The sequence below is a fragment of the Nycticebus coucang genome, chromosome 20 (genome assembly GCF_027406575.1).
Source record: "Nycticebus coucang isolate mNycCou1 chromosome 20, mNycCou1.pri, whole genome shotgun sequence".
Taxonomy (NCBI): domain Eukaryota; kingdom Metazoa; phylum Chordata; class Mammalia; order Primates; family Lorisidae; genus Nycticebus; species Nycticebus coucang.
In genome coordinates, this window is record NC_069799.1 from 32515794 (window position 1) to 32536588 (window position 20795).

The 20795-nt window shown below is 38.7% G+C and overlaps 1 protein-coding gene across 3 annotated transcripts in view; it reads left to right on the forward strand.

Moving 5' to 3' along the window:
* LOC128572662 (zinc finger protein 724-like) overlaps positions 1–20795 on the forward strand; it is a 66124-nt gene that overhangs the window by 39877 nt on the left and 5452 nt on the right. For 2 of the 3 annotated variants that reach the window (XM_053572687.1, XM_053572688.1), the window contains exons 2-3: positions 12171–12297; positions 13258–13353. In XM_053572687.1, the coding sequence (XP_053428662.1) occupies positions 12171–12297; positions 13258–13353 (223 nt within the window). Of the gene's footprint in view, positions 1–12170; positions 12298–13256; positions 13354–20795 lie in introns of those variants that run through there. The other variant, XM_053572689.1, reaches the window with a different exon arrangement.

A 20795-nucleotide genomic window follows, 5' to 3' on the forward strand; every position in this document is an offset into this window, starting at 1 on the left:
GTTATTTCTTTTAGTTTGTCATAACTGATGCCTTATGTGCTGCTTTTTTAAATCCCTTAAAGAGACACTGGACCATGTGGTTACGGAGGGAGACTTTAGCGGTGTCAGTTTGTTAATTTCAATTGGGGTCTTCCTGGTGGATGGCTCTAGCTCCCTCTAACTGGGTGTGGTCTGTTCTTCATAAATCTTTGACATAGATCTGGGCCTGGTTGAGACCTGCTTGAATGACATATAAATCATGCCAAGTCAGATCATATGATAGGGTTAGATATCTAAATTCTTTCTTTTTTTTTTTTATTAGAGACAGAGTCTCACTTTGTCACCCTTGGTAGAGTACTGTGGTGTCACAGCTCACAGCAACCTCCAGCTCTTGGGCTTAGCAATTCTCTTGCCTCAGCCTCCCGAGTAGCTGGGACTAAAGATGCTTGGCTAATTTATGTTGCAGTTTGGCTGGGGCTGGGTTTGAACCCACCACCCTTGGTATTTGGGGCCAGCGCCCTACTCACTGAGCCACAGGCGCTGCCCTAAATTCTTTCTCTTTTTTTGAGACAGTTTCACTTGTTGCCCTCGGTAGAGTGCTGTGTTGTCACAGCTCACTGCAACCTCAAACTCCTGGGCTCAAGCGATTCTCTTGCCTCAGCCTCCCAAGTAGCTGAGAATAGGCACCCACCACAACGCTGGGCTGTTTATAGAGACAGGGTCTCGCTCTTGCTCAGGCTGGCCTTGAACTTGTGAGTTTAGGCAATCCACCCACTTTGCCCTCCCAGACTGTTAGGATTACAGGCATAAGCCACTGTGCCCAGCCTTTTTTTTTTTTTTTTAAGATTATTTTTTCTTTTTTATTGTTGGGGATTCATTGCGGTTACAAAGAATTAGGTTACACTGATTGCATTTGTTAAATAAAGTTCCTTTTATAATTCTGCCCCACCCCCAAGAGGTGTGCCATACACTGTGACCCCCATCTGCCTCCCTCCTCCCCTCTTCATACTTGCTTATTCCCCTATCCACCCCCTTCTATTAGCTCATCTGATGCCTTCACATTAGAATAGAGTACATTGGATTCTTGCTTCTCCATTCTTGTGATGCCTTACTAAGAAGAATGTGTTCCATCTCTATCTGGGTTAATACAAAAGCTGTAAAGTCTCCATCATTTTTAGTGGCTAAATAGTATTCCATGGTATACATATACTACAGCTTGTTAATGCATTCCTTGGTTGGTGGGCATTTAGGCTGTTTCCACATTTTGGCGATCGTAAATTGAACTGCGATAAACAGTCCAGTGCAAGTGTCCTTATGGCAAAGAGACTTTTTTCCTTCTGCGTAGATGCCTAGTAATGGGATTGCAGGATAATGGGAGGTCTAATTTGAGTTCTTTGAGGATTCTCCATACTTCCTTCCAAAAAGGTTGTATTAGTTTGCAGTATAAAAGTGTTCCCTTCTCTCCACATCCATGCCAGCATCTGCAACTTTCAGACTTTGTGATGTGGACCATTCTCACTGGGGTTAGATGATATCAGGGAGGTTTTGATTTGCATTTCTGTGATGATTAGGGTTGATGACCATTTTTTCATGTTTGTTGGCCATTCGTCTGTCTTCTTTAAAGAAGGTTCTATTCATCTTTCTTGCCCAGTGATATATGAGATTGTTGAGTCTTTCTTTATTGATTAATTTTATTCCCAATAGATCCTAGTTATCAAGCTTTTGTCCGATTCATAATATGGAAATATCTTTTCCCATTCTGAAGGTTGTCTGTTTGCTTTGGTTGTTGTTTCCTTAGCTGTACAGAAGCTTTTTAGTTTAATTAAGTCCCACTTGTTTATTTTTGTTGTTGCAATTGGCATGGATGTCTTAGTCATAAAATGTTTTCCCAGGCTGATTATCTTTAAGTTTTCCCCACACTTTCTTCAAGGATTTTTATTGTTTCATGTCTTTGATTTAAATCATTTATCCATCTTCAGCCAATTTTTGTAAGTGGTGACAGGTGCGGGTCCAGTTTCAGTCTTTTACATGTTTTCCACTTCTCCCATCACGATTTATTGAATAGGGATTCTTTTCTCCAGTGTGTTTTCTTATTTGCTTTATCAAAGATCAGGTGACTGTAAGATGTTTGTTTCATCTCATGGTTTTCTGTTTGGTTCGAAATGTCAATGTTTCTGGTTTTGTGCCAATACCATGCTGTTTTGATCATTATGGCCTTGTAGTATAGCTTAAAGTCTGGTAGGGTGATACCCCTTGCTTTGTTTTTATTACTAAGAATTGCCATGGCTATGCAGAGTTTTTTTTTGTTCCATACAAAATGAAGAATTATTTTTTCCAAATCTTGAAAGTATGATGATGGTATTTTAATGGGGATTGCATTGAATTAGTAGATTGCTTTGGGTAGTATAGATGTTGATTCTTCCTAGCCATGAGCATGTTCTTCCATTTGTTAATAACTTCTGCTGTTTCTTTTCATAGGATTTCATAATTTTCTTCGTGGAAGTCCTTCACCTCTTTTGTTAGGTATATTCCTAGGTAATTCAGTCTTTTTTTTTTTTTTTTTTTTTTTTTTGAGACAGAGTCTCACTATGTCACCCTGGGTAGAGTGCTGTGGTGTCATAGCTCACAGCAACCTTAAACTCTTGGGCTTAAGTGATTCTGTTGCCTTAGCCTGCCAAGTAGCTGGGACTACAGGTGCCTTCCACAGTGCCTGGCTATTTTTTGTTTGCAGTTGTCATTGTTTAGCTGGCCCAGGCTGGGTTCAAACCTGCCACCCTCAGTGTATGTGGCTGGCACCATAACCACTGCTATAGGTGCTGAGCCAGTAATTCAATTTTTTTGAAGCTCCTGTGAAAGGAATTGTGTCCTTGCTTAGCTTTTCATTTTGGCTGTTATTGGCATATACAAAGACTATTGATTTGTGGACATTGATTTTATATCCTGAGACATTGCTGTATTTCCTGATCACTTCCAGGAGTCTTTTGGTTGAGTCTTTGGGGTTCTCTAAGCATAAATTATGGTATTGGCAAAGAGCGAGAATTCGACCTCCTCTGCCCCCATTTGGATGCCCTTTATTTCCTTCTCTTGCCTGATTATATTGGCTAGAACTTCCAAAGTACTATGTTGAATAGTTGTGGTGATAGAGGATAATCTCTGGTTCCAGTTCTGAATGGAAAAGCTTTCAGTTGTACTCTATTTAGTACAATATTAGCTGTGGGTTTGTTGTAGAAGGCTTTTAATTAGAAAATGATGCTGGATTTTATAAAATGCTTTTTCTGCATCTATTGAGAGGATCATGTGGTCTTTGTTTTTGCTTTTGTTGATATGGTGAATTACGTGTATGGATTTGCATATGTTAACCCAGCCTTGCATCCCTGGCATGAAACCAACTTGATCATGATGAGAGATTTTTTTTTTTTAATGTGTTGCTGTAATCTGTTGGCTAGAATTTTATTGAAAATTTTTGCATCTATATTTTTTAGTGAAATTGGTCTGAAATTCTTTTTAGGTGGGTCTTTTTCTGATTTTGTTATCAGGGTTATGTTTGCTTCATAGAATGTGTTGAGGAAGATTCCTTCCTACTCAATTTTTTGGAATAATCTCTACAGTATGGGTATTAGCTCTTCTTTGAAGGTTTATAGAAATCTGGTGTAAAGTCATCTGAATCAGGCCTTTTTTTTGGGGGGGGAGTTTTTTTGTTGTTTCTTTGATCTCAGTTCTTGAAATTGGTCTGTTCAAGAGATCTATTTCTTCTTGATTAAGTCTATGGAGAGGGTGTGCTTCCAGGAATTTATCCATTTCCCCCACATTGTCAAATTTCTGGGCATAGAGTTTCTTGTAGTACTCAGAGATGATCTCTTGTATCTCTGTGGCATCTGTTGTTATTTCCCCTTTATCATTTCTGATTGAGGTTATTAGAGATTTTACTTTTCTGTTTCTAGTTAATCTGGCCAAAGGTTTGTAAATTTTATTTATTTTGAAAAAATAACAACTTTTTGTGTTGTTAATTTTCTGAATGATTCTTTTGCTTTCAATTTCATTAATCACTGCTTTAATTTTCGTTATTTCTTTTCTTCATCTGGGCCTGGGATTAGATTGTTCTTTTTTCAATTTTATAAGATGGTTCATGAGTTTGTTTATGTGCTTTCTGTTTTTCTAAATGTAGGCATCTAATGCAATAAATTTCCCTCTTAAGACTGCTTTTGCTTTATCCTGAGCTTTTGGTAACTTTTGTCTTCATTGTTGTTATGTTTGAGGAATTCGACAATTTTCTCTTTTATTTTTTCCTGAACCCAACTATCATTTAGCAAGAGGTTTTTTTAATTTCCACATTTTTGTGTGGGGATGAATGTTTTGTTGGAGTTGAATTCTACCTTTATTGCCTTGTGGTCTGAGAAGATACAAGTTATAACTTCTATTCTTTTAATTATGATGAGGATTGATTTGTATCCTAGGATGTGGTCTACTTTGGAGTACATACCATCAGCTGATGAGAAAAATGTATATTCCATAGCTTTGGGATGGTGTGTTCTGTATATATCTATTAATCCCATTTGTTCTAGGGTTGCATTTAAGTCCTTTGTATCTTTGTTTATTTTGTGTTTAGAGTATCTGTCCAGTTCTGTCAAAGTGATGTTAAAGTCCCTGTCTATTATGGTGTTATGGAATATCATATTTCTCGGACCCATCAAGGTCTGTGTTATAAACCTGGGACAATTTTTAAGTTGGGTGCATAAATATTTAAAATTGAAATGTCTTTGTATTTTATTGTTCCTTTGACCAGTATAAAGTGTCTGTCTTTGTCTTTCTTAATTTTAGTTGCTTTAACTCTTGTATCTGAAAATAAAATTGCAACCTCTGCTTTCATCTGATTTCCATTTGCTTGAAATACTTTTTTCCATCCTTTAACCCTGAGTCTTGTGTGTTTTCTGGAGATAGCATATGGGTGGCTTGTGCTTTTTTATCCATTCAGTCCACTTGTGCCTCTTTAGTGGTGAACTCAGTCCATTTACATTTATTGAGAGAATTGATAAGTGTAATGGAGTTCTAGTCATCTTGTTTTGTGAAAGTCCATTGTGTAGTTTTATCCTTTGCACCATTGTGGAAGCTATGTTTTGACCTTTAGCTTCTGGGTGTTTACTTTGTTGGTGGTCCATTGTGGTGGTCAGTGTTGAGAATAGGTTTAAGTGTTTCCTGTAGAGCTGGTCTTGTGTCAGATTTCCCAGTGCTTGTATATCTGTAAAAGTTTTGATTTCTCCATCCATTTTAAAGCTTAGTTTAGCAGGATACAGAATTCTAGGCTGAAAATTGTTTTGTTTAAGAATGTTGAAGGTGGAGGAGCTCCTGTGGGCCAGTGAGTAGGTCGCCAGCCCCATATACCAAGGGTGGCAGGTTCAAACTTGGCCCCAGCCAAATTGCAACCAAAAAAAAAAAGAATGTTGAAGGTGGATGACCATGCTCTTCTGGCTTGGAAGGTTTCACTTGAAAAGTCTGCTGTCATCCTAATGGCTCTCTCTGACTCTGTAGGTCAGTTTGTGCTTATTTCTGGCTGCTTGCAAAATTTTCTCTCATCTTGACTTTGGACAGGTTTAGTACAATGTGTCTTGGAGAGGCTCCGCTTGAGTTGAAATTACCCAGGGTTCAATATCCGTCTGAAAGGAATGTGTCAGTATCTTTGGTAAGACCTGGGAAGTTTTCATTTATGACAGTCTCCAGTAGGGCTTCCATACCTTTGGAACAGTCTTCTTCCCCTTCAGGAATCTCTATTTTTCGGGATTTTAGAGTCCCCTCATTCTCTAAGCACCTGTTCTGCTTTTGCTCTCTTCTTTTCTGCCTCTTTAACTGCCTGTTTTGAGTTAACTCAAAAATTTTATCCCCTATCTCTGAGGCTTTTCTTCTCCATAGTCTAACCTATTTTTGATACTTTCTACTACATCTTTACATTCCTGGTTGTCTCCTTTATTTCCTTAAGCTCTACGATATCCTTTCTACATTCTACATATCTCTCATCTGACTGTTGGTTCTGTCTTTCCTTTTTTTTTTTTGTCTATTCCTTTTATTATCTTTTTTGTTTGTTTGTTTTTTGAGACAGAGTCTCACTATGTCACTCTCGGTGGAGTGCCATGGCTTCATGGCTCACAGCAACCTCAAACTCTTGGGCTAAAGCAATTCTCTTACCTCAGCCTTCCAAGTAGCCTGGACTACAGGTGCCCACCACAACACTTGGCTATTTTTTTGTTGCAGTTGTCATTGTTTAGGTGGCCTGAGCCAGGTTTGAATTTGCCAGCCTTGGCTCCGTAAGCACTGTGGTACAGGTGCTGAGCCTAAACAGAAGTCTTGATGACAGTATGTTGCAATATGTCATCTGGATGGTGTTTTTTTTTTTTTTTAGAGTAAGAGAACATAGCCAGAAAACTCTGTGGTCCTTATTACAAACTTAGTTTCTTTCTGTGATTGCCTGATTATTTCCCCAGGATTCAGACCCTGCTGGGTTGGGATCTTAAAACTCACAAGAATTTTTCAGTGCAGGTCTCACAGTACCCCCTGACTCCAGTTCCTATGTAGTGTGGGAGTCCCACAGCCTGTCCCAAGAGTAGAGTTCTGATCCCAGCAGGTGGAATTAAGACAGCTGTGCTTTAGGCCCCTGCTAAGACCTTCTCAGGACTTTCCCAAAGTGGCAGTACCCGGGCTGCTGAGACCTCAGTATGTCTGCCTTGCCAACCACCAAACATATGGCAAATTTACTCCAATGGGCATTCAAATCTGGTTACTGTATGCTGTTCCAGACCACCCACTCTTCCAAATTTTCCACTCAATACTCAGCTTCCTCCAACCACTGAAAACTCCTGAAAGGCTTACTCCCATCCCAGACCTCTGTTGGGGGGGCAGCTGATCTCAACCTGTTGCAATGACTTACCTAATTCATCAGAATTCCATCACAGAGGGTCATACACTGTATCCAGCTCACAACTTCCTCACTGTGCTCCCTGAGCTATGACTTTGGGTAAAGTCACTGCATCTGTTTTGTCGGGGTCATCTCTTTTTCATAGAGAGGAGCACACAAGTTTAGAAACAAAGTGGGAAATGAGGGCAGAATGGAGAGTAAATAAATAATCTGCCAGGTCAGGAGATGTTTCATACTGCAGTCAGACAGTTCTTAGGAGGGGCATAAAGAGGGGTTAGATATTGAAGTCAGACTTAGAATTGGGCAAAGATCAGGAGCCCAGGGGAAGAAGAGTAACTTCAGCAAAATTTGATGAAGAAGTATTTTATTCTGACTTCTGAAGAAAGAACTGTTCAGCTAATTGTTTATGAGCAGTAAATGGGAATTTGCAGAGTCTGTGTGTGGTCTTGATATACGTGTTGTACCCATTGCAGCCTGTAAAGATAGACTCAGACCCACTTAGGTAAAATCAGATGGTGATTTATTACACCTGCGCAGGGGACTGCAACTCTAAAGAGAAGGTGGCCCCGAAGTGAGGAGCAGGCTGATTTTTATACCCTTTTTGTGCTGCATGGCAAGCAAGTAAGTACAGAAGCAGAACGTTATGGTTAGCTCGGGGTGGGGTTACAGCGTGGCAGTTGGCACAGGGACAGCTTCGGAAACTCAGCTTGGGTACATTCCCATTGTTTGGTTATCAGGGACTTGGACTTCTTGGGAACTTCCTTGTTCTGAAAACTGTTCTCGGAATTAATCTGGGGGGGCGGGGCAGGGAGCATGCAGGGAATTAAGACTGAGACAGGCTGAGACAAACTTGGGTCTTTTAGGGGGCTGTTGGTCTATTACAATACGTAAAACAGAGTGTCACCTAAGTCATCATGGGAAGGGTTGCTTTTTGCAGTGGGCTGATCTTGAGAACACAGAGCATAGGGACTTTTTTTAATCAGAGCTTCTTCCCAGGATAAATTATGTACCCAAACATCTCCCACCACTATCCTCTTGCCCTTTGTCTGTCTTCTTTGTGTCTTTTTTTTTTTCCCCCTTTGGCAGTTTTTGGCTGGGGGTGGGTTTGAACTCACCACCTCCTGTATATGGGGCTGGCGCCCTACTCCTTTGAGCCACAGGTGCCACCCTCTTTGTGTCTTTTTTTTTTTTTCCTTTTTTCTTTCTTTTTTCTTTCTTTTTTTTCGAGATGGAGTTAGTCTCACTTTGTCGCCCTTGGTAGGGTGCTGTGGGATAATAGCTCACAGCAAACTCGAACTCTCAGGATCAAGTGATCCTCTTGCATCAGTCTCCCAAGTAGCTGGTACTGCAAGTGCCTGCCACAACATGTGGCTATTTTTAGAGACGGGGGTCTCACTCTTGCTCAGGTTGGCATCAAACTCCTGTGTTCAAATGATCCACCCGCCTTCACTTTTCAGAGTGCTATAATTACAGTTGTGAGCCATCGCACCCAGACTATTTTTTTCTTTTTGACACAGAGTCTAACTCTACCATCCTGGGTTTTACTATTTTAAATTGCACATGAACTTTAAGGATACCTTGTAGGAATGATGGTGCTGTCAAGTCTTCTTATTGAGGACTAATTATGGTGACTTAATTCATCCTTGTAATCTCTTAGATTGTCTGAGATGCACATCATATTATGGTTTAGTTCTGTAATATGACAGTTCTTTTCTGGTCTACTATTGTGGTGGGTTATTCTGAAATTGGAAATGACTCTTTTTAATTATAAAGTGTTTTTACAAGCCATCCAGAATTACCAGATATGACATAAACATAGATGATGCCCACCGAGTGTAAGTCCAGATGGTGCTTTTCCATCTCAACCTTCGAGTCACAACACACAGTTGTATAGCAGAGTGCATGCAGTCTGAAATAATGAAGCTACAAAGGTCATTCTCTCTTCTTGAGCATTTATAGTACATGGTGTCCCTATGATCATCATACATAGGGAAAATGGGAAATTGTAGCTACATGTACTTTTATTTACAAGAAAAGTTTAGAAAACATTTGCAAACTATTCTCTATGTGTTGCCATCTCTTTGTAAATTTCTGTAATGAATATTTTGTGAATGTAAACTCAGCTACAATTTTCAATTTTTCGTATGTATGGTGACTTTAGGGACAACCTGTAAATTTTTACCAACTACCTTTATAGGGCAGCAGTCAGGCATTCTCTCTCTGTCTTTCAATTATCCTGATATCTTTAGACCTAAAACTGATCCAGAGACTGGGAGGCCAGAAGCTCAACCTGGATCACAGATGTGCATTGAGTACACCTGAGAATGTCCCCATTCCCATTTTTCTGTTTCTGAAAGTCTCATGAATGTACACAGGGCACTAACTGAATCCTCACGTGTGCAAGACCCAAATCTGTAGGTCCTAATTCTGAGTCTAGGTCCTTCCTCAGACACTGCTGCCTTCTTTGATAACTGGAAACTGTAAAGTGCCAGCAAACTGTCATTTTTCAAGACTGTGATTGTTGGTCTTCCTTGAACCAAATGTATTTGTGTTGAGCAGAGGGGACTGTGTGCTGTGTTTCCTTTCTTCACCTGAGTGCTGCTATCGTCTAGAAGGAGTAACAGTAGCAATAGGGGGGATTGTTAAAGAAGCCACTTCCTAGACTCACTCAAAACCTGCAAAATTTTAACAAAACCCAAGGTTGACTATTCTCTCCTGAAAAGTCAAAATCACAATAAAGGAGTTGGTGGTGGAAGAAAAAGCAGTTTATTTCAGAGCAACATGAGGAGATGGCTGACTATTGCAAAGAGAACCTGATGTTCCTCAGCTGAACAAAAGGTGGTGAAAGAGGAAAGGAGCTTGGGAAACTATGTGTAGGAGCTTTCTATGTGTAGGTATAGCTGTCTCATGAAATGGTTTCTTAGTAGTCTGGCAGTCTGACTGCCATGAGGTAGACTGAAACAGAAATGGGGGTTAGCTGCTCACTCTTTTCCTTCATGGGGAGTTCTGCAATCTTGCTTCTATAGTTAATGGCTCAAAACCTTTCCTGAAATTCTTTTTTTTTTTTTCTCTCTTTTTGAGAAAGAGTCTCACTTTGTCATCCTCTGTAGAGTGTGGTGACATCATAGCTCACAGCAACCTCAAACTCCTGGACTCAAGCCATCCTTTTGCCTAAGCCTGCCCAGTGGCTTGAACTACAGGTGCCCAAAACAACAGCACTGAGCTATCTTAAGAGACAGATTCTCACTCTTGCTCAGCCTAGTGAGCTTAAGCAATCCACCTACCTTCGCCTCCCAGAATGCTGGAGGCACAAGCCATGGGCCAGTCTACTTTCTGAAATTCATAAGCAAGAACATAAGTGAGTATTGTTTTAAAAAAGTGATTATTGGCTCTGTGCCTGTAGCTTAGTAGCTAGGTGCCAGCCACATATATAGGACCTGGTGGGTTCAAACCCAGCCCTGGCCTGCCAAACAACAATGATAGCTATAACCAAAAAAAGCCAGGTGTTGTGGCAGGCACCTATAATCCCAGCTACTTTGGAGGCTGAGGCAAGGGAATCACTTAAGCCCAAGAGTTTGAGGTTGCTGTGAGCTGTGATGCTACAGCACTCTACAGAGGGGGACATAGTGAGACTGTCTCAAAAAAAAAAAGTGATTATTTGCTTGAACCCAAGAGTTTGAGGTTGCTGTGAGCAGAGATGTAACAGCACTCTACTGAGGGCGACAAAGTGAGACTCTGTCTCAATTAAAAAAAAAAATGATTATTTACTTGAAGATAAACTGCTGCTGTTTCGAATCAGATACATAGAGGAGGCATAATGTGATATAACTTGTATGCTTATTAAAGCCTGAGAAGTGATGATTAGCAAAGTAGTCCTCTGCCCAGGCTTCCAGTTAGGATTCCATGGCCAGTTCGAAGGAGTACCATCATCTGTGATTCTGCCTGCCCACAGATTCTATTAGTCTAGGTTGTGTCATCCATGTGGTTTTAATTAAGTGCCCCCATGTGATGCTAAGGTTAGGCCTGTGTCAAGCATGATGGTTTCCAGATAAATTTAAGACACCTGAATTTTTTTTTTTTTTCCAGAAAGAGGTCACAGGGCCCATATTTCCATTTGCATAGCAGAAATTGCTGGCAGGGGATGGCACTGGAGGCCAAGAAATATGAAACTCATACTTTGGTCTTTATGTGGAGCCTCCTTCTTCCTCACTTTCTCCTGTTATAAACAATCAAAAAGAGTGAAATTTTTTTTGTACTTCGAGGTTCCTCTGCCTGTAGATATGGTGGTAGCTGGTGAAGGGGTAGTGATAATATGTCTTTAAAGGCATATTATCAAGATGCAGGTGGAATATATGCAGGTAATCTCTTCTGAGAAGGAAATCAAGGGAAGAAGGAGAAAGAAATGATTGCTTCTTGGGTAAATGTGTCGAAGGTCCAGGGCTGTGCCCACATTTTGTCCTGCAATATCATGTTCTTAGAATTTACACACCTTTACATCTACTTATGATGTTCCTGCCTAATGAGTTTGTTTCACATACTTTTTTGCCCTTTTCTTATAATAGTCAAGAGGCTCTGAAAAATCATACTCCCCTATCTATACAGTAAAGTCTTCTTTCCATTCTCTCTAAACAGGGTCACATGTGCCTTGCAGAATTTCCACTGTAAATTCATGTTCTACCATTTAAAAAAAAAATTGTTTTGCAATACCAAAAATGTTCTTTTTCTGCCTTTTGAAAATGGGAAAATGTGAATACCCAAGAATCCCATTGTGGTTGAGTCTCTGGAAATGTTGCATAAGGGTTCCTCACTGGTGGTTGGTGATGCAGAACATAGACCTGCTAACTTGAAATATTATAGAATAAGGAGTGACTAACCAGCTTTCTTGGTGGCAAGTAGCAAAGAAACTTTATTTCTTCTCAGCTTTATAGCCAGGAAAAAAAAATTTAAGGTACCTTTTAACTCACCATGACATTTTCGTATAAAAATATATGCAACTTATACTGTATCCTGTAAATAAGGCACAAAAATATACATGCCTGTATTATTGGCCTTTTATTTCTAGTGTCAGCCAGAAAAGTATAGTGTCTACACTATAGTGTTTTGTGGATGTTATGCCATCCCCTTTCTTCAGTTAGATAACACATGAGGGAATATCTCTTCTATACTTATTATCTTATTTGGTAATTCTAGTCACTCAAATAAATGAGCAACAGTTCTTTTCACTCATTTAACTAAACGTGAAATTCAGTCTCCCCCTGGCTTCTTGGTAAATATGTTTGTTTTTCAGGGAATGTTGACATTCAAGGACGTGTCTATAGAATTCTCTATGGATGAGTGGGCCTGCCTGAACCCTGCTCAGCAGACTTTGTATCAGGATATCATGCTAGAGAACTACAGAAACCTGGTCTTCCTTGGTGAGGATAACTTTAATACTCAGTTCCTGGTCTACATTAAGCATTTTATATTCTCTATTTGCAGAATGTTTTTATAGAGTTTCTTCTTCTTCTTCTTCTTTTTTTTTTTTTTTTTTTTTGGCAGAGCCTCAAGCTGTTGCCCTGGGTAGAGTGCTCACAACAATCTCCAAGTCCTGGGTTTAAGCGATTCTCATTCTCTCTCTCTCTCTTTTTTTTTTTTTCAATTAAATCATAGCTGTGTACATTAATGCAATCATGAGGTACCATGCACTGTTTTTATATACAATTTGAAATATTTTCATCAAACTGATTAACATAGCCTTCCTGGCATTTTCTTAGTTATTGTGTTAAGACTAAGCGATTCTCTTGCCTCAGCCTTCCAAGTAGCTGGGACTACAGGTGCCCACTACAACACCTGGCTATTTTTTGGTTATAGTTGTCATTGTTGTTTGGCAGTCCCAGGCTGGATTTAAACCTGTCAGCTCTGGTGTTTGTGGCTGGTGCCTTAGCCGCTTGAGCTATAGGCGCTGAGCTGAGTTTCTTTGATTGCATTAGTTTCAGATTCTTGTTTCTGAGGAAAACTTAAAAATTTCTTGATACAGAAAAGAAAGTATTGGCTACATTTTGTTTTAGCATTAATCTTACTCATTTTTGAGCTTATTTATATCCTTCACTAGATTAATGGTAATTTCAGAAATTTAGTGGCATAGATTGTTACCTATACCTGTAAGTCTGATTTCTAGCACCAAATTTTATTTCAGTAGTACTGTGTAGGGGAGTTAAGAATTCTCCATCTTTAAATGTTTTTTATATATTCCAAATTTTCTTTTAGGAAGCTCTATTTGGGGATTAGTATTTCAGGATCTTCTAAAATATTCCTTTCTCTACTTTAATAAGGTACTACTAGATGTTCAATGAGAGAATCTAACAAGAATCATGTTCTTTTTTCTAATAAAACAGGCCTAGCTGTCTCTAAACCAGACCTCATTACCTGTTTGGAGCAAAGCAAAGAACCCTGGATGGTGAAGATACACCAGACAGTAGTCAAGCCCCCAGGTAGGTTGGAGGGAATGGAGCAGAAAACACTGATGAGAGGTCCAAAATTCAAGGAGAAAACCAAATAATAAAGTGTGATAAGGGAAGTTCAGCCCCAGTGGAAATGATTTTTTAAAGCCTAGGTTTCTTTCTATTATTATTATTGTTATTTTATTTATTTATTTATTTTTTAAGAGACAGTGTCTCATTTTTGCACCCTCAGTAGAATACTGTGGCGTCCCAGCTCACGGCAAACTCCTGGGCTTAGGCGATTCCCTTGCCTAAGCCTCCCAAGTAGCTGGGACTACAGGCACCTGCCACAACGCCCAGCTGTTTTTTGTTGCAGTTTGGCGGGGGCTGGATTTGAACCCGCCACCCTCGGTATTTGGGGCCAGTGCCTCTTTCTATTATTTTTACTTAAGGGCACCTCTGTTCTTGTTTTTATTTTTTATTTTTATTTATTTATTTATTTTTGAGACAGAGTCTCACTATGTCGCCTTTGGTAGAGTGCCTTGGCGTCACAGCTCACGGCAACCTCAAACTCTTGGGCTCAAGTGATTCTCTTGCCTCAGCCACCCAAGTAGCTGGGACTACAGGCGCCCACCACAACTCCTGGCTATACCTTTCTTGTAGTTGTCATTGTTGTTTAGCTGCCCCAGGCTGGGTTTGAATCCGCCAGCCTCGGTGTTTATGGCTGGCACCATAACGACTGATGTACAGCTCCTGAGCCTATTTTTTAATTTTTATTTTTGTATTCACACAGAGTCTTCCTCTCTTGCCTCATACTAGACTGCCATGGCATAAGCATACTACAGAGCAACCTCAAGCTACTGGCTTTAAGTGCTTTTTCTGTCTCAGCTTCCCAATCGCCAGGACTATAGATTTCTCCATGATCCTGGCTAATGATTTTCTATTTTTTCTTGGTAGAGAGGGGGTCTCTCACTTACTGAGGCTGGTCTCAAACTTCTCAGCTGAAGCGATTCTCCCACCTTGGCTTCCCAGAGTGCTAGGTTTACAGTTGTGAGCCACTATGCCTGTTCTTGGTTTTAATCTCCAAAAGGACTTTACTTTTCAGTGATAGCTTTTCTTGGTTACAGTGAGAATAAAAGAACTTTCCATGTTTATGTGATCTGCCTTCTATAAATGACCTCCTTAAGGGCATAGAAAAATTTCACAACCTCCTCCCTGGATACCAAAGCTCTCATGAAATCACTTTTTGTGATGACATCTCACTGCATAGCAATAGGTTTGTGTCAAACTGCTGAACTGAAGTGATCCTCTCACCTCATCCTCTAAGTAGTTGAGATGACAGGTGTGAGTCACTGTGCTGGGGTATCATTAAAGCATTTTCCCCCATAGATGGCTCCCAAATTTTTGTTACCATGAGGGGAATACGTGAACATGAGACTTCTGTGCTACTGAATTTCTGCTTTTCTGTATATATGTTTTCATATTCCATTTTATTCTGTATTAAATTTGCTGTAACTTTAGATTTAAATGTTTAGAACTATGTGTTAGAATATCACCTTATGTAACAAGTAATTTAGATAATGAGTAGGCATTTCATATTTATCAAAAGGATCACTTGAAAGTTCTAGTTTACTGTGGGCAAAAAGAAATCAGCAGAATTGTCGTTACTTTTCTCAACCTGTATCTAAATATATTTTAATTTTTCCCTAATGCTTATTTTACATACTATGACTTACTGTATTTTACAAAGTTTATATTTTTATTTTATTTATAAATGTAAAGCTTTTGATTTCTTCTAAAGGGTAAAATAAACCTTTTCACTTTTTGTAAGAATAGCAGCAATATGTTAATAACATAATAAAAATGAATTTAGCTGTTTTTAAATGTTGATTTATTAACATTTTCTGTTAAATACCTCATTTTAATAAATTGGACATTTTCCATGAAATTTAATTGCCACATGCTGCGTAAAATATCCAGTATATCTGCTCTCATTCAATAAAATATTAACTAATATTAAGAAAAATACCTGCTTTGGATCAATCAGTCCACAGTCACAGTGGAACATTGTTATTATCTAGAAAAGAGAATTTTTGATTGAGATGAAGCCTCACTCTGTTGCCTGGACTAGAATGCTGTAGCATCATCCCAGTTTCAAACAACTTCCCAAGCCTGGGTTCAAGTGATCCTCCTGCCTCAACCTCCCAAATAGCTGGGACTACAGGTGACCACCACAACTCCTATACTTTCCTTCTTTTAGTAGAGACTGTGTCTCACTGTTGCTTAGGCTGGTGTCAAACTTCTGAGCTCAAGAAGTTCTCCCACCTTGGCCTCCCAAAGTGGTAGGATCACAGGTGTGACCCACAACAGGTGACCTTGAAATTTTTAAAAATGATATAGCAATGTTGTATGCAGAATTTAATGTCTACTATTTTTGTTTTTGTTTTGCAATTCCATGTTAGTGTGTATGTTATTAGGGTAGGTTTTTGTTTTGTTTTACAATTTTGTGTGTATTACAATTTTTGATGAAACCTCAATTCTTATATATACTTTAATATGCAGTTCATTTAAAAAATGAATTAACTGTATGTATACTACTACTGATAGCTATGTATTTTTCTATAAATATTACCCCAAATTTGTTTATGTCTTGTCTTGAATATTTCTTTTTCTGAATGATGTTCAGTAGTTGTTTTGTCCCATCTAGGCTAATAGTCATGGAAATAGTCTTAATCTTTTTTTTGGTAGAGACAGAGTCTCACTTTATCGCCCTCAGTAAAGTGCCAAGGCGTCCCATAGCTCACAGCAACCTCCAACTCCTGGGCTTAGGTGATTCTCTTGTCTCAGCTTCCTGAGGAGCTGGGACTACAGGCGCCCACCACAATGCCCGGCTATTCGCTATTTTTTGTTGCAGTTTGGCCGGGGCCGGGCTCAAACCAGCCACCCTTGGTATATGGGGCCAGCGCCCTACCCATTGAGCCATAGGCACTGCCCAATAGTCTTTTTTTTTTTTTGAGACAGAGCCTCATGCTGTCACCCTGGGTAGAGTGCCATGGCATCATAGCTCACAATAACCTCCAACTCCTGGGCTCAAGTGAGTCTCCTGCCTCCACCTCCCAAGTAGCTGGGACTACAGGCACCCACCACAACACCTGGCCATTTTTTGGTTGCAGCCATCATTGTTTTTTGGCTGGCCCAGGCTGTATTGGAACCTACCAGCTCAGGTGTATATGGCTGGCACCTTAGCCGCTTGAGCCACAGGCGTCAAGCCATGCCCAATAGTCTTAATCTTGATATGTGTTTATTGATGAATCTATATTCTCTTTTTAAGAGGAAAAAACTTCTGTAATTTTCAGGTAGTATTTGAGAACCTTTGTAACTATTTTAGTTATCCCATTACAATTTTAATTTTGTCAAAAACAAAATTTACCAACCTCAATCTAAGTGCATTTCTGTAGTATTTAGTGTATTTACGTTGTTATGCACAAGAACTCTATAATGTTTACATCCTGGAAACATAAAACTCAGTACCTTTTCCATAACCTCTGCTCATTTTACCTTCTCTCCAGTCCTTGACATACTTTGTTCTGCTTTATGTTTCTGTGAATTTCACTACTTCAGATACAGCATATGAAGTGTAACTGTTTGCTGTCACATTGTTCTGGCTTATTTTAGTTAACACCATAGTCTTAAGGTTTGCCCTTATGCTTGGATGAGGCAAGATGTTCTCTTTTAATCTGGATAATACTCCACTGTCTGTACATGCCACATATTTTGACATCTGTGTTACTTCCACCTGTTGACTTTTTTTTTTTTTTTGAAAGAACGTCACTGTGTTGCCCTAGGTAGAAGTACCCTGGAAGGACTGTGGTGGCAGTGGCTCCCAGAAAACTCAAACTCCTTGGCTCAAGTGATCCTCAGTATCCTCAGGAGTTTGAGTTTCCTGGGAGTTTACTTTTTCTACTTTTGGTGGACATGAGATATTGTTCTTGCTCAGGCTGGGCTTGAACTCCTGTGGTCCAGCTATCTTCCCACCTCAGCCTCTCAAAGTACTAAGATTACAGACTGAGCCACTGCACCCAGCCACATCTTGGCTTTTATGACCATGCTGCAATGAATGTAAAAATGTGTATCTTCCCCGTTCTGCAGTGCATAGTTTGGATATATACGCAGATGTGAGATTGCTGGATGAAATAACTTTTAATTTTACTCTTCTGAGAAACTTTCATACATTTTAATGCTGTCTAAAACATTTTTCCTCACCAACATTTCAAAAAGTTTCCAATTTCTCTATATCCTTGACAAATTTTTTTAGTGTTCATTATGAGTATGATGTAACACTTTGTCATTTTGCTTTGCATTTCTCCAATAATTAGTACTTTGAGCATCTTTCCAACTACTTAATGGCCATTTGTATTTCCTTGAAAACTGTTAATGAGCTCCTGCCATCCACCTGGTTCTTCCCCCAGAGAGTTAGGATTACAGATGTGAGCTACTGTTCCCTGCCTTTTTTTATTTTTTAAAGTAGGTCACCTCAGTCAATTTTGTTTGTAGTTTTTACCTCTTCAGGGTATCCCAAAATTTGCAGACAAACATGCATAGGGAAAATGAGAAATTAAAGTTAAATGTGCCATTATTTATAAAATATTCATTATATAATTTTCCATCATATTTTTCTAGTGTTAAAATTAAATATTAAAAATGTAAAATATAATATCATTTTCCTATCCATGAGTAACTTTGGGACACTTTGTATATTATAATTTTGTATGACAGTATTCAACTCTGTACACTTTAAGACATTGAGAACAAAAGTTAAATATAAATCAACCATGTGTCTACTGGCAATTTCATTTCCTTTCTGTTCATTTGCCTATTTGTTACTTATATTTAGTTTATGAATAATACATTTTCTTTTGGTTGCTGGCCAATGGTTATTTTATCCTGCAGGTGACTGAAAACTCTCTAAATTTTAACATATATTGAACACACATAGTATGTTTGTGCAAAACATTTGTGTAACTTGAAGATAATTTTTGAAAGGCCATATAACTCTATGTAACTCTCTTTTTGGTATTGTTTTTCTTTTTTTTTTTTTTTCTTGTAAAAACCACATAGCACTCTGTAAGTCCAAGGCAGGTGTATTGCATAACTTCAGGAGTTCAAGCCAGCCTGTGCGTGAGACCATGTCTCTAAAAATAGCCAAGTGTTGTGGTGGGTGCCTATAGTCCCAGCTACTCAAGAGGCTGAGGCAGGAAGGTTGAGCCCAAGAGTTCTGGGTTGCTATGAGCTATGATGCCATGGCACTCTACTGAGGTGACAAAGTGACACTCTGTCTCAAAAAAATAAATAAAAACACATAAATTTGACAATTTTTAATATTTTAATTACATAGTTGAGTTGTGTTAAAAATATTGATGTCTAGAACATTTTTCCATTTTCTGGTCCTTTACAAACAATACTCTATTTTTCTTTTATTTCTACAATTTAATTGCTTTCCTTTTTTTTTTTTTTTTGAGACAGAGTCTCAGTCATCCTTGGTAGAGTGTCACGATGTCATAATTCACAGCAACCTCAGTTTCTTGGACTCAAACAATCCTTTTCCTCAGCCTCCTGAGTAGCTGGAACTACAGGCATCCACCACAATGCCTGAGTATTTTTAGAGACAGGCTCTTACTCTTGCTCAGGCTGGTCTTGAACTCCTGAGCTAATGCAGTCCACCTGACTCAGACTCCTAGAGTGCTAGGATTATAGGCAAGAATCATCCCATGCATTACTTTCATTATTTTATATAATTGGACTCAAATGTATCTAGTTTGGGAGAGGACCTGGATATTTCATCTACCATAATGTTAAGATTTAACTTTATTAGAGATGTTGGAAGATTTCCTGATTTGTAGAAGCTGAGTAATTAATATGTTATTTTTATATCCTAAATTATATTTCTCCATTTATTCTTTGAGGCACATGTGGATTTCTTTCACCTAATGAATTATGTGAGTAATGCTGCAATAAATATGTGTGCAAATAGCTCTTTATTTGACCATGTACGTGAGCGTTGTATATCTGTCCTACATTTTGTTTCATTATGTATTTTATATATATTGAAAATAATAAAAATGAATTATAGGATTTTAACGAATAAGCCAATTATATTGTTATTTTGTATTCTTGTATAAAATATACTTAAAGTATATTTTATGAAATAAGACCAGTTTTGCCTCAAAACATATTTAGAAGATAAAATTACCTGAACATTATTATGAACACTAGTAGTTCCAGCTACTCAGAAGGATGATTTAAGAGGATTGCTTGAACCAAGGAGTTTTGGGTTGCTGTGAGCTAGTCTGATGCTATGATACTCTAGCCTGGGTAATAGTGTGATACTCTGTTTCTACACATGTGTATGTATATAACACTTACAAACACACATATACACATATATACATATCTCCTTATTATAATTTCTCTTCATCTCATTTGATTAATATTAGAATCAGAATTTTTATTTTCTTTTTTTGAGACAGAATCTCAGTTTGTCACCCTTGGTAGAATGCCATGACATCCCCTTAACTCACAGCAACCTCAAACTCATGGGTTCAAGTGATCCTCTTGCCTCAGCCTACCAAGTAGCTGGGATTACAGGTGCCCGCCACAACGCCCAGCTATTTTATAGAGACACAGTCTCACTCTGGCTCAGGCTGGTCTTGAACTTGTGAGCGCAGGCAATCCATGTACCTCGGCCTCCCAAGTGCTAGGATTACAGGCATGAGCCAATAAACCTGGCCCAAATATTTTTCTGTCCTACAAAAAAAATTTTTTTTTTTTTGAGACAGAGTCTCAAGCTGTTGCCCTGGGTAGAATGCCATGGTGTCATAGCTTACAGCGACCTTCAACTTGAGCTCAAGTGATCCTGTTGCCTCAGTTTTTCTATTTTTAGTAGTGACATGGGGGTTTCACTCTTGCTCAGGCTGGTCTCAAACTCATAAGCTCCAACTATCTGTCTCAGCCTCCCAGAGTGCTAGGATTACAGGCAGGAGCCATGGTACCCAGCCTTGTCCTGCAAATTTTTTTTTTTTTTCATTACATGTAAGATGAGTATCATTTTGGTAGTATATAGTTGGGTAAAACCCTGTCTTTTTTAATGTCTGTCATTTGAACGTGGTTTAGTTCATGAATATTTACATAATTTTTGAAAGAGGACTTATTGTTGACAGTTTATTGCCTGTTTTCTATGATTCTTGAATCTATTCCCCCCATCTTCCTTTGTGTCTCACTGATTTTTGTAGTAACAAGCTTTTTTATTTGTGTGTATTTATAATTATTTTTATTGTCATTACCATGGCAATTATACATTTTTAAAATACGTTTTAAACTGGCAAGAGCAGTCATTATTATTTTTTTTTTTAAGTTTTTATTTTTACCTCTGTGGTCAGTTTTGTTATTGACATCAGCAATTACATCTTGTTATATTGTACATGTAGACCCATTAC